General features: G+C 45.8%; 1 protein-coding gene across 1 annotated transcript in view; it reads left to right on the top strand.

The window, feature by feature from the left end:
- The window catches only part of Rimkla (ribosomal modification protein rimK like family member A), a 29126-nt gene extending 25458 nt beyond the window's left edge, over positions 1-3668 (top strand). Inside the window, exon 5 of the mRNA XM_036178792.1 lies at positions 365-3668. Coding sequence (XP_036034685.1) covers positions 365-819 — 455 coding nt within the window. The 3' untranslated portion in view covers positions 820-3668. The remainder of the gene's footprint in view (positions 1-364) is intronic.
- Positions 3669-14161: the final 10493 nt, after the last annotated feature.

Below are 14161 nucleotides of genomic sequence, written 5' to 3'. Positions count from 1 at the left end.
TGGGCAAACGCTCTACCACTGAGCTAAATCCTCAACCCCATCCAATATGTATTTTTAACTTTAAATTTTGTATGTATGTGTGTATGGCATAGGTGTGTGGGTACCCATAGGGACCAGAAAGGACATTGGAGCTCCTGGAGTTACAGGCACTTCTGAGCCACCTGAAATGGGTGCTGGGAACCAATGTGGAGTCCTCTGGAAGCTTAGTCAGTGCTTTTAACCACTGAGTCATCTCTGCAGCCCCAACGTTCTAAAATTTTAAGTAACATGGTGAATACCTAGCCTTTTGACATCAGTATCCTCTCTCGAAGGGTCACCAGGGAGTAGTGTTTGTCACCTTTGCATTACTGTGCTCTCTTCCCAGGTGGTGTGGGTGTCAAGTGCCCACTGACAGAGCAAGGCAAGCAGCTGGCTATCCAGGTATCCAACATCCTGGGCATGGATTTCTGTGGTATTGACCTTCTCATTATGGATGATGGCTCCTTCACGGTGTGTGAGGCAAACGCCAATGTCGGCTTCCTAGCCTTCGACCAGGCATGCGGCTTAGATGTGGGGGCCATTATTGCAGACTATGCCATGTCCTTGCTGCCAAACAGGCAGACTGGGAAGATGGCCATCCTTCCGGGGCTGTCAAGTCCCAGGGAAAAGAGTGAGCCAAATGGTTGTGCTTCAGCTCAGGGAGTTGAGAATGTCTATACCATCAACAATGGTTCTACCTCTAGTGAGAGTGAAGCTGAACTGGGAGAGGTCCAGGATTCCTCAGCAAAAACGATTGGGGTCCCACCCCCCCATGTTGCCCGAACCTGGTTACAACATTAACAGGATTGCTTCAGAACTCCAGTGAATTCCTGCTTTTTTGGCAGCATATAAACCAAATCCTACTGCTTCCCTGAGTAGTGTCCAGTGAGTAAGATCTGGGCTAATTTGATTTCATTTGCACAGAAACTAAAAAATCCCATCCGGGCACTCAGCATTATTTCTAACAGTGGTTTGAACAAATAGCCTAGCTTTGTGGTTTTTCTGAAGACTCATATAAAAAGCACTCACCACGAACAACATCCCAAATGATCTATTTGAGACCACCGTCTACTTCGAGCACTTGGATGCAATGGTAGGCTTTAAGGTTCTGACTCTATGCTGCTGTCCCTGGCTGTTAGCAGCAGGAAACATGAGCTTGTCTCCTGGAAACACTTTTCTCACGTGTAGCCAGGAGATGGAGCATGTACAGGCAGGTGGGATGCTCAGAGAACCTAAGGATGTCTCCCCTCCCCCCACTCCCTCTCGGCCACCATCTTACCATAGTCCTCCAACACTCAGGAGCTTCCTCTAGCCATCTCACTGAAGCACTTTGTAAAAAGTAAGATGGAATGTTCTTTGACCTCATTGGTGTGGCATATGTCCTGCTTTGTAACAGGGCATTTCTACAGAATGCTTTGTCGCTCAGAATCCATACCCCTGTTTCACCTAATGCCAGCTCTAGCAGCTTCACGCACCTTTGCTGCCTTTGACCTCAACTGGAAATGCATCTGGATGAGCTATGGCCACACACTTTGTTTCTTGTGCACTAGAACCCAACACTATGGATTTTTCTCCTCAATGGACTCTACTCCCTTGTCATCTGGAAACCAGTGGGTTTTTTACCACAGAAAGTTACTGGACAGTGACTGTTCCTCCCCTCTGCTTCTGGATGTTCTACTCCTACCCAGGCTCCAGGAACCTGCCCTTAGCCATTTTTCCAAATTGGGGGGACTCGGGCATTAGTGGAGGGGTGAGCGGGGCTATTGTAGGCATGATACCAAGTGCTTCTCACTTTAGCTCCTCAAGCAGTAGATGAGATCTTTCCCTTGGGAGGAATTGTAGAGATGGAGTTTTGTGTTTTTGCTTACAGGAAGTCTAACTGAAAATAAGCAATGACCAAATACATCTGAACAAATGCATCCTGGAGTTACCTCTTTGCAGTTACCTGGGAGACCATCCTCTTGGGCTATTTTATTGCAGGTGCCAAGATCATTGAGGATTCCTCTTTGGGATTACCTCAGAAGCCATCAAAGGAAAGAGGCCTCAGCTTTATCAAGAGGCCCTGTTTCGTTTCCTTTACCCTCTCCCACTCCTGGTACCTGCCAAGGCAGGGCCAAGCTCCACCGCCCATTGTATTTGCCAGATCAAATACTCTTTGGCTATTAAAAATTATAGACCTAGCCATAAGAACAAAGATTTGCCCACTCTGAGGAAACATGTAAGTTGACAATTTCCAAAGAGGGTTCTAGAAATGCGGGTTGGATCTGCTACACTGACGTAAGCAACACTTTCCTTAAAGTGTCTACTTTGAAGGCAATACCACCCGAGAGTAAGCGCAGGCACACAATCCCTGTATTCACTCTACCGTAAGGGTAGTGTGTATCAAGTCAAAACTGTAACATGTTTTCACAACACCTTTCAATAGAAATTGGCCTTTCAAATATTGTAGTGAAAACCAGATTTCACCAAGCAACAGTTGTAAAATGTTGAAGAGCGTTGGTGCCACATTATAGAGATGTCACACCTGACAGCTGTAGTTTCTGTGCAGTGTCACCCCGGGGTACATGCCACTGACCTGAAGCCCGAGGAATGTGTCTGTACAGCTGAGGAAGGACAACATGTGCCCTTGTAGACTAAGACCTGTATCTTCTTACCACTCCGAGTGGCTCTAGAAGAAGGCCAGTTAGGTTCCGTTCCTGCTGGAAGTGGTCAGATGCAAGCCCGCTGTTGGCCGACCGGAAGCTACACTCACGCTTGTCCACTGTTTAGTGCAAGCCTCTTCTCGCTGATCCGAGTCCACTGAGGCCCAGGCAGAGCTGCTCAGAGTGTTCCCAGATTCCTTTGCCAAAGGAGGCCCATTTCCCAGCTGGCAGAGATGTCTGTCGTGGGTGTTATTGTCCAAAACTAATCCTGCCTACAGACAGAGAGAGCTGACTCTCATCTGGATCCTAGCCCTGCTCTGGGATTTCCATCCCACAGCTGGCCAAGGGCAATTACTTGAGTCTCAGCTCCGTGGCCCAGCCATACTTGCCACAGCTGCCTACACTTGCTGGAAAGAGCATGGGGAAGCAGAGCCAGAGTCTGGTCCTGGCTCTCCCAACACGGCTGACCACCTGAGCTCTGCATTTCCATATTTCCTCTCTGTAGACAGGGGAATTGGCCTATTTTATTTACCTTTTGGTGCACTCTGAGGCTGAAGTGAGTTCATAAGCACAGCTATGCATTTGTGGGAGGTGGTGACAGACACCTCGTACACGCTGGTTTGTGTTTCTCATCGCTCCTCTGAGAGAGTTAAAATTAAAAAAAAGGAAGAGTCTGTGAATTCTTGGCATTAGCAAGCTCAGCGGTAGTAACGGCCCAGAAGAAAAGAATGCAGCTTCTTAGAGGCCTGCCTTCTAGCCTGAGATACTTCACAACCTGAAAGGAGTATGGCTCTTGGGGTAGCCAAAGAACCTTCTAGATGTATCCTGTATAGCCTGAAACCCTTGACTCCTGTACCAACACCAAGTCTTCCTCTGTAATATAGATTCAGGGTGTGTATGTATGTGCTCTTCTCACTGTCTGGTAGTAACATCTTGAAACTGGTCAGAACTGGAATGTCAATAGCTCAGTCACTCAGAGTATACATGATTCTGCACTTGGGAAAAGTATCTTCAGGTGTCTTGTCTGATTGCTTGTGTGGGGCGAACGGAAGGTGGGTTGGAGACTTTGGGTCTTTAGAATGTGATAAACAGCATGCGTGAATCATGAACCATCACCGTTACCCACCAACACTCCCACCAGAGCATGCGAATTTCAAACAGACCAGGGTGGGGAAGAGATGGGGGAAAAGGCCTGGGATGGTTTTGTGGCAGAGAGATAAAATCAGGATCACTTGGAACTCTAAAGGACAGGGAAAATGGCTTAAGTCATGGTAAGGACATCCTGCAAATATAGGAAGGATCGAAGCAGCTAATTTGAGGGACAGTGGGTTCTAGGACCAACCAAGTCCCAGAATACCAGAGTACAGAACTTAAAGTGCGGAGTGGTTTCATTGTCAGGCACAGCTGGACACTGCCCCTGTACTCACAATACAGCCTCTGCTTGGTGGTAGTCTCAGCAGATGTTTTTAAGAAGGACAATAGAAGCCGGGCAGTGGGGGTGCATGCCTTTAATCCCAGCATCCAGAAGGCAGAGCCAGGTGGATCTTTGTGAGTTCGAGGCCAGCCTGGTCTACAGAGCGAGATCCAGGAAAGGCACAAAGCTATACAGAGAAACCCTGTCTCGAAAAACAAAACAAAACAAAAGGACACTAGCAAAAGCTATTTGTCACTACTTTCAAGTTCATATTATTAGATCCCGATAGAAATCCTGGTAGTGTGCTGGAGAGATAACTTGGTAGTTAAGAGCACTGGCTGCTGTTCAGAGAGGACCCAGGTTCAATTCCCAGCATACACAATGGTACTTTGCAACTACAAGTAATTCCAGTTCCAGGGGATCCGACACACCCTTCTGGCCTCTGCAGGCACTAGGCATTCATATGATGCGAGCACATGCAAAATGCCAGAGTGCGTGCGTGCGCGCGCGTGCACACACACATACATGGGCAAAATACCTATACACATAAAAAATAAAATATAAAAAAAAGTTGTTGAAAAAAAAAACCCTGTCGTTACTGTTGGCTCAGGAGCTCAAGGTTCATGTAGATAATTGCTTTAAGAAATGCCTTAGTTCCTTTTATGTTACTGGGATTAAACATCACTACCAAAGCAACTTATAAAAAGAAGAGTTTCTTTGGGGCTTGTGGTTCCAGAGGGACCGTCACGGCAGGGCAGTGTGGCCGCAGGCACCAGCATGAAACAGATGAGAAATCACATCTTGAACTGCAAGCAGGAAACAGATTGTACTCAAAATGAAACCTCAAGACTCAGCCCCAGTGACACACTTCCTCCAACAAGGCCATGCTGCCCAAGCCTCCCCAAAGAGCCACCAACAGGGGTCCAAGTATTCTAATGCCCAAGACTTATGGAGGGGAAACTTTTTCCTAAAGTACCATCCTCGAAGACAAACTGTTCCAACCTTTTCCTCCAACCAGGCCAGTCACTGTTCCAAATTTGTAAACCCTGGTACCTCCCCTCCTGAGGCTCACACGGCTCAGTCTATACTCCCTCAGGCTTTTCCATTTCCTCCTAAAGGTGCAGTTCCTACACCACCACCATGGAGGACTGCCACAAAACCAGCTTTCCAACATCATTTGGTAACCTCCACAACCTCTGTGACTCCAATGTAACATTAGAAAGGTCACCCCAGAGAGCCAGGGCGGAGACGAGCGTATTCCCCGTCTCACAAAAGTGGATCTGAGTTCCAGAAGCGAGGGACACTGAGCCAGTCACCAGGAAGGCTGGACCTAGCATGCTGCAGGAGGTGACTGTTCCTCTACACAGCCAGCACTGTCTGCCATCCCACCCTCTGCCCTTTCCATTCTGAAGAGCTGGTCATGTGGTTGTAAGTGGGCATGAGTGAGGTTTGCAGAATGTAGATCTGGGCCCTTCCTAGACCAGTGGAGAGTGTGGTGCTCCGCCCTGCACTTGGTGATGGGTTGTGATGGGGAAGGTTCAGGCCAAGCTGACGAAGGGCCCCCAGTGTCCCAACTTGGCTGATGTCTCTCAGCGGAAGTCCTGGAGATGAAGGGTTAGGCTCAGCCGAGGGGAATCCTGTGACACACGCTCCAATTGCAGACAGCAATGATGTCAAAAGTGCCCCCCCTTGTTTGTGGACATCTTTACAATCAGACACTTGGTAGAGATTCTTTGTGATGGAGCCCAATGTCAGCAGGCAGCTACCCCTGGACAACCGGGTGGGTCTGGTAACTGAGTTTCTGTGGTTTCTAAAGGACTCATGTTTCGGCAGCACCTGCTGACCCCAAGCTCCTGCTACCTCATTTTAAGCAATGGTCTTGTCTTGTCCTCACACTGTATCCATGAAGGTATAGTTTCCTTTCCTCCTCCATTTCTACACACAGCAACATTTATTTAATGGCGTGTATGTGCCCATGTGCTTGTGTGTGTGTGTGTGTGTGTGTGTGTGTGTGTGTGTGTGTGTGTGTTGTGAGGGGACTACAGCAATGCAGGCGTAGTAACACAGCTTCTCACAGAGCTCAGGGGAATCTCCATTTAGCCGTCTTCCATGTGGTATTTGTCTCCACTCCCTGGAACAAGTCAAATGCCTTGATGCTCCTGGATGCAGCCATCCTTTCTTTTACCTTAAACTGTGGTGGCTTTCAAAGGGATTGTCCTCAACATGTCAGCTCCCTCCCCCAGGGGAACCTGAACGCCATCTCAAGGTGACACACTTCCTTCTCACTACACTGACTTGGTTAACACCACAGCCACCGTCCACACTTCTAGCTCATGGGTACACCTGTGGACGATGACCTGGACTAAAGTGAAGGGTGCCAGTTTGAGTCCGACCTGGTTCAAACTGGATAACCTTGTGTGACATTAGACACAGCCACAAATCTTCTGTCAGCTATAAATGTGATCAATAAACACAGTCTTGAATGTGAAACAGTTTGCCACAGGCCTGGCTTTCTTTGGGTACCTTGCTCCTCATTTCCCCCACTGTGAGCAATCAGAAGCAGTGTCTTCCCAGGAGCGTGGCTGAGTGCCAAGGGATAGAAGCTGACAGGCAGCAGCTTACAGCTGGGAGAAAGAGATGGCGTGGGGGGGGAGGGGGCAGGGCGGACGACAGCTGGAGCAGACTGTGGCTCAGGCTTAATGTCTGAAAGGCTCCATCCATCCTAGAGACTGTGTGGTACAGCAGTGCAAGCCACGGGAACGTATCTGGCTTAGAAAAATCCTGGTGGAAAGGCTGCCTGGGACACGGGAGGCTGGAAGCTGCCGGGAAGCCTGACCTTGCATGATTTAGCACCCGGTTTTCTTGGCTCTTCTGTCTTAGATTTGCTGGCTTTGCATCACATGGACAGAGAAGGTGCCAGGGAGTTGCATTAAACCTGTCAAACAGAGGGTGCAGGGAGTGTGGAAGTGGGGAGGGGGGGCTATGCAGAGAAAGCTGATGATACAATAGCACCATCTGGTCTTGGCGGGGATGTCAGCCCTAAGGTCAAATGGAACCAACCAATAGAGCAAGCTAAGAGGCTGCTGTCTTGGGCTGATCCTCAGGGGGACTCCCAGAATCTCCTATATAGAAGGAATGCTGATATCTTGTAAAGGGAGAGTGAGGGACCCTGGGTGACTGGAGAACTGATTAGGTTTTTTGTGAAGGCAAGATTAGGCAGGTGCCTAGTGTGTTTAGTCTTACTTGAAGGTCCCCAGGGAACAGTGATATGCCAGAGCTGGCTAATCCTGGCCCACAAGAAAGGACTGAAGGCTTTCTTGGAAGCCAGTGACCTTGTGAAACCTTTGTAAGTGACATGAAGTCAGGCACACTGCTTGCCAACACTGCCTTTCTGCTGATTCTGTCTACCTTCTGTGTCTTCCACATGTGTGTGTGTGTGGGGGGGGGGGATCTGTTTCCATTGCTTGAGAAGTTTTGGAGTGATTTGTGAGTCACAGTCTCCCCTGTGGGAAACACTTGGGCTAAGTTCCCTCGGGGAGAGCCCACTGCGGCTTTCCCTTGCATAACTAGCAAACTGAAAGTGTGCTTTAAGGGAAGAACAGCTGTTAGCTGGGACACTAAAGAGCTCATTTGCAAGCGGGTCTTACAGCAACAACAAAGTTAACTCTCTCAATAGAAGAGAAATCAGTTTGAAATGATTTGCTCTTCTTTGCTTTGTTATTAAGATTATTGCCGTGGACCAGAATGCTCCATTCGCCTTTGTGCTCTGTGGCTTTTGGACATCCTTTTAAGTAAGAGCCACATGCTGAGTCTTCATTTTATTATTTTCATATCATAAAATGAGGGGGGACGCTTCAGAGAGACTTCATCTTATTCACTCGCGCACCAGCTGCATTCTGAAAAACCATAATTTTCCTTTCAAACGCGGAGTGTTGTCTGAATTGTAACAGCTCCCTGCTGTCAAGATGATGGGGGGGCACTGTTGCAGGTGGTGTGAGCTTGTCAGGGCTGTTCACCATGCTCTCCTGCACTGACGAGTGAATTAACAATTCAAACCGCCTCGTGGGAGATTTAAAAGCTGTTTAAAATGGCAGTGTGGCGCAGCCAGGGGTCCTGGGGGATTGAAAGTCTCGATGCCCACCCAAAGAACTGTGACAGGTCAGTGGGGCCATCATGGCTGCTCTTGCCTAACATTTCAAGAGGCTTCTTGGGAGGAGCTGTGATAGAATGTTGAGGTGACAGGCCTGAGGTCCCTGAACTAAGGATGCTCACAGCAGCGCAGCAGCAGCAGCAGCAGCAGGCAAATCAGGAGCTCAAGAAGAGGTGAGAGTCAGGGCCAGCATCAGCTGCTGTAGCCAAAACAGATTTGTAGTAAGACCCCAAGTTATGTGCTCCTATCATCCTTCACCCCAGATGCCATGAATATGACCTTTTTAATTTTTAAAGAAGATTTTACATTCATTTCTGTGTTTGTATGTATTTGGGTGACTGAATGCCATGTGAGTGCTGTTCCCACAGAAGCCAGACGAGGAATCCCCGGGAATTGCAAGTGGTTGTGATGCCAGTTTGATTTGGGATGTGGTTTTTGGTACAGCTGTGCTGAGCTGAGTGGTGTGGCTCTGTTCCCTCTTGATACCACTGGGGAGAAGCCTGCTCTAATCTCCCAGTTCCACTCTTCACCCTCCTGCTCTCTGACCACGAAGGCTTTGCCGCAACTCTTCTGTTGGATGTTCCACGGTGTCAGTGTATGGGTGTGGGTATGGGGTAGGGGATGAGAAGGTGACGTCAGGCATACCTACCATGCTCTGCTTCAAAGTCGTCAACTCATGAATGTCACTGCCCATTGTGTATCCAGTCCTTGGCTGTCCAACTGTTCCTACACCACTAGTATATGGAGAAGCACTGACCTCACTGGAGACACTTGTTGAGACTGAACCTGATGGAGTTCCCAGCAGCTCCTGCCTGCTTCCCCACAGAGATGTCACCAGGCCTGTGAAGTTCCTGCACACTACAGTTGTCTCTTGCAGGGACAGAGGCTGTGTCTACTGTCCTCAGTTTTCTTTCACCAAGTCTCATCAATGAGGTTTTTAATCGGACATCTTTCTAATCAGAAGTCCTGTTTGGACAAGGGACTTCCTTTGAGGCTCATGTTGTGTGTGGATCACCAGCACAGACGAGAGAATAAAGTAACAAAGGACAAGTGGACTCCAAGTAACAAGGACCAAAGGGTGTGACTTTTCCAGGGCACAATTTACAAGATGGGCCTAGGGTCTCAGAAGGACTGTTGGACAGGTTTGCTGTACACTTAAGTAGTGGTTCTCATGGCTGTCTGTCCCTGCAGGGTCTGAAATGAGCTATTTTTAATTCACTCTGTCTCTAAGATGCTATCTTTCTCCTCCTCTACTTTTTCTTCACTGTTCCAAAGCCCCAGTTCCCAAGAGAGAATCTCCTAAACCAATGGAGTACTGGACAGATGACTCAGCTGTTAAGAATACCCACTGTTGGGCTGGAGAGATGGCTCAGAGGTTAAAAGCACCGACTGTTCTTCCGGAGGTCCTGAGTTCAATTCCCAGCACCCACATGGTGGCTCACAACCATCTGTAATGAGATCTGGTGCCCTCTTTTGTATACATAATAAATAAATAAATCTTGGGGAAAAAAAAGAATATAAAAAAAAAAAAAAGAACACCCACTGTTGTTGCAAAAAGCCTGAGTTTGATTCCAGCATCCACATGGAGATTCACAATGTAAGACTGTAACTTCAGTCTCAGGGGATCCTATACCCTCTTCTGGCTTCCACAGGTAGTGTATGTGGTATATAGGAATACATTCAAGCAAATACTCATGCCCACAAATTAGAAATAAAAATCTCCAAAAAATAAAGTTTCTGTATGCCATTGTCACATGTGACAACATTAACAAGTTCTTGACATCATTAACATCCAATCCATATCCTCATTCCCCCAGGCATCCAGAACTGCACAGAGCTCCAGCATCGGCCAGTGGGTTTGTCATGGCAAGAGGTATTAGGAAAGGGTAGCAGTCGCTTCCTGGCCACCTTGTCTATGGCTCTGACAGAAATGGGTAGGTAGAGTGGGGACCAGTGGAGAGACCCTTAGGTTAGTTACAGTCACCTCCCCAAGCTGGTAGATGTTGAGACCTCCTCTCCTTTGATTCCTGATGTCCTGTGGTCTTCCTCTGTCCCCCAACCCCCAGCTTCCTGCTCCTGGTACCACCTGTCTGTCTCACTGGTATCCCCTGCTTCTCCATTGGCTGCTGCTGTCACTGCAGAAACTTCCTAACTCAGAGAACAGACTTCTCCCACACCCTATGCTCTTCCACCAAGCATAGGTTAGTTTTGCTCAGTGATTCACAGCTCTTTAGTCTCCAAGGACCTTACATCTTCACTTATTATTTATTATTATTCTACCTTGGCAGAACTCCTCAAAGCAAGAGAACATTCGAGAAGCAAGCACTATCCTGTAAGTCCTAAAGTCTCTGACCAGAGAAATATAGCAGCTGGGTGTTTCTTGATATCAAAGACATGGTTAGGATATGTGGACTGGAAAAATGTGGATATAGTCTGTGTTGTATTGCATAGTATCGGATTTATGTCCACTGCCTGATGAGACTAAGAAAATGCACTGGTTTTGTTTTATTCTTATATAAGGTATATATTGGGGGCATATCTTACTTTCAATGCTCAAAAAACAGGAGCTATGTATAGAGAAAATTATAAAGCCTGTGTGTAGCCGGGCGGTGGTGGCACACACCTTTAATCCCAGCACTCAGGAGGCAGAGCCAGGCGGATCTTTGTGAGTTCGAGGCCAGCCTTATCTACAGAGCAAGATCCAGGAAAGGCGCAAAGCTACACAGAGAAACCCTGTCTCGAAAAACCAAAAAAAAAAAAAAAAAAAAAAAAGCCTGTGTGGTGGAATGGACACACAGAATGGGGAGGTGGGCATCATGGGAGTTCTGAGAACATGTGTCAACCTCCAAGACTCACTGCCTCAACTCTATCACCCATTCAGTTTCCTCCCTTGGGCTCCCTTCTCTTCCTTGCCTTCCATCATCCCTACGTGTGTGTCTGTTTCCAAGGTATTCATGGCCATGCATGTGACAAGCTCAGATTTCCCTTTTGAACTCTGGCTCCTTTTCATACCATCAGATTGAATATTCAATTACCTCTCAGCTCCACGATGTCTCGTAAGTATCTCCAAGCTCCCATATCCCAACAGTGTCCCTCTCTCTGGGCTTTTCACCTGGGTGCACAATGCCAGCCATTTGCTCAGACCAGAAAAATAAAAAATCCACTGGTCATTTTTGGCTTATCGTTGCCTACTTCCCTGTTACATACAACTTTGTTTCTTGTAGTGAAACTTCATTTTCAAACTACAAGCTTTTTTGTTATCTTTCCCTTTTCCCAACCCTGTTTATTAAAATCTGTGGGGAAATCTCCAGTCCTGACAAAAACTTGTCAGCAAGTAGCAATGTTCATACTATATAATCATGGCTCAATTAATAACCTTGTTATTATTTTAAAAGCTCTGACTGCTGATTATTTATGTATTTATTTGTAGTTAGAGTTTTCCTGCCTGGCCCACAGGACAAATCTCTTTCACCGGCCAGGCCATAGACGCTCAGAACCAACCAAGTAAACACACAGAAACTTATATTGCTTACAAACTGTATGGCCGTGGCAGGCTTCTTGTTATCTAGTTCTTTTATCTTAAATTAACCCATTTCTATTAATCTATACTTTGTCACTTGGTTCGTGGCTTACCTATACCTTTACATCTTCATTGTCATGGCTGTGGCTGGCAGCGTCCCTTTGCCCCAGCCTTCCACCTCCCAGAATTCTCTTCTCTCTTGTCCCGCCTATACTTCCTGCCTGACCACTGGCCAATCAGAATTTTATTTACACAGAGCCATATCCACAGCACTTCCCCTTTTCTTTTTTTTTAAGGAAGGTTTTAACTTTTACATAGTAAAATTACATATAACAAAATAATTATCAAGCAAGAATTACAGTTACAATATTAAAGAAGATATCCTATCTATCTTATATTTGTGAGTACAAGGTTTTATATCTAACTTATCTTTTATCATAACTGAGGAAATTATGACTATCTAGCCTTCAACCACATCAAAGACCTCAGAAGGATATAATATTACCTGAGAACCGGGAGAAGGATGCAAGCAACTTTCAGGAGTCTTGCAGGGTAGACAGAGACAGCTGGCAGCCTAGACAGTCACCTAATGTTCCTTTGTAAAGTTGGGGCATCTGTCTTCAGCCCAGAGGGCTAGAGTCTCTTGGTCACTTTTTTCAATGTCTTGTAGAATGTCTGGCAGTTTCCTCTGCGAAGCAGGAACCTGAAGGACCATTTTGCCAAGCAAAGTTTAGTGGTCACCTTTCTATGAGTCCTGTATGTCCAGTCGATCAAGCAGTCCAGGCAAGAACAGTTTCTTGTCCAAATGGCTATTTTTGCCAAGGTGAAGATAAACTCCATATGAAGTGTCTTCAATGCCCATCCTCCTCTCTGAAGTAAAATGGTGCTGCTGGAGCAGACATGTCTCACTGTCCAGAAAGTCTAAATTTTAAAAATATTTTAAATGCCATATTCTGTAGACCTTTGAAGTGTTTGAAGATTACTTGTCTATCTGAAATATCTCTGTGTATACCTAGAAGACTTAACTAACATGGCTATGAGTATGATTATCATAGATGATCAGTTATTAATCTATTTTTAATTATCCATTACAATTTTAAATGAGCTGTATAAACATAATATCTTAAACAAGAGTAGAAATATACATACAGTATAACAAAATTAACTTTAAGTTTGTATCAATAGACTAAAATCTATACCAATGTAAAACATTTTAAATGAGTTGTTGCTTTTTAGAAGTAAGTTCATTAATCTACCCTTTATTCCTATTATATCTATACCATATCCCCTTTTTATCTTTAGAAAGAGATTGTATTTATAATCAACCTGTTTTAAATAAAATAGTGGTTTTTCTCTGTCCCACACCAGAGGGCTCTTCTGATTTGGGACATAAGAAGCTCTTAACCTTTTTTTTTTTAACAATGTGCTTGGGTTTAGAGAAGGAGTGAGCCAATTCCATCTCCAAAGCCAGCTTGATAATTTTGGGAATGGCATAGTTTCTCTTACTACTTCCTGCTGGAGGGGGGCGCTGTATCTTATGGGGACACAAAGAAAATTTTAGGATTATGGAGTAGTCCGTGAGGGTAAATCTCTGAGCCAGTTGCCTTGAAACCATTCTGGATGTCGGATCATTTAGGCCATGTTGTTATCAGAGACCTTTCAGGTGGTCTTGGCTGATCAAACCTGATATATCTTAATCTGGAAGAAATCCACAGCCTCTGGCTTTCTATGGAAACAAAAGCAGAGACTCTTTTCCAAAGCAACATATCCTTATATCCAAATTTTGAAGTCAAGGTATCTTTAAAATTTACATATTTGTTTAACTCAACAGCTTTTACAATCAAATCTTTTTCTGTAGTTAAAAATCCCAAAGACAACATAAACCAGATTTTCTGTGTAGTATCCATCTTTGTAAGACTGAAACACCACTGTGGCTGCTGGCTCCACCCACCTCAGCTTTCCAACATGGCGGTGGTACAGTTTATCGCCAGCTCTGGGTCTGGAGCCATGTGTACCATCAACTATCAGAAGCAGTTCTATCAAAGCAGCACATAGCTCAGAAACTTTTTTTTTTTTTTTTTAAACCATAAAGGCTAAATCCACCATGCAGCAGAGTAAAGTGCTGCTTCTTGTAGATTCCTCATTCCCGCCATACTGCAGGTCAAACGCACACACCAGGAACCTGCCAAGACTCCCGAAAGTTGCTTGTGTCCTTCTCCCATTTCTCAGGTATTATTATATTCCTTCTCAGGTCTTTGATGAGGTTGAAGACTAGCAGTTATAGTTACAACTTAGTATAGATATATACTTAGATAGAATATATTAAGTATTAGACTCAGGTTCTTTAGGATAGGACACCTTTTGGAATGATCTTTGTAACATGACACCTACCCACGCTCTAGACTTCCCTGGATTTT

Source organism: Onychomys torridus, chromosome 2, assembly GCF_903995425.1.
Source record: "Onychomys torridus chromosome 2, mOncTor1.1, whole genome shotgun sequence".
NCBI classification, from domain to species: Eukaryota; Metazoa; Chordata; class Mammalia; order Rodentia; family Cricetidae; genus Onychomys; species Onychomys torridus.
This window is presented reverse-complemented; position numbering and strand designations above follow the sequence as displayed.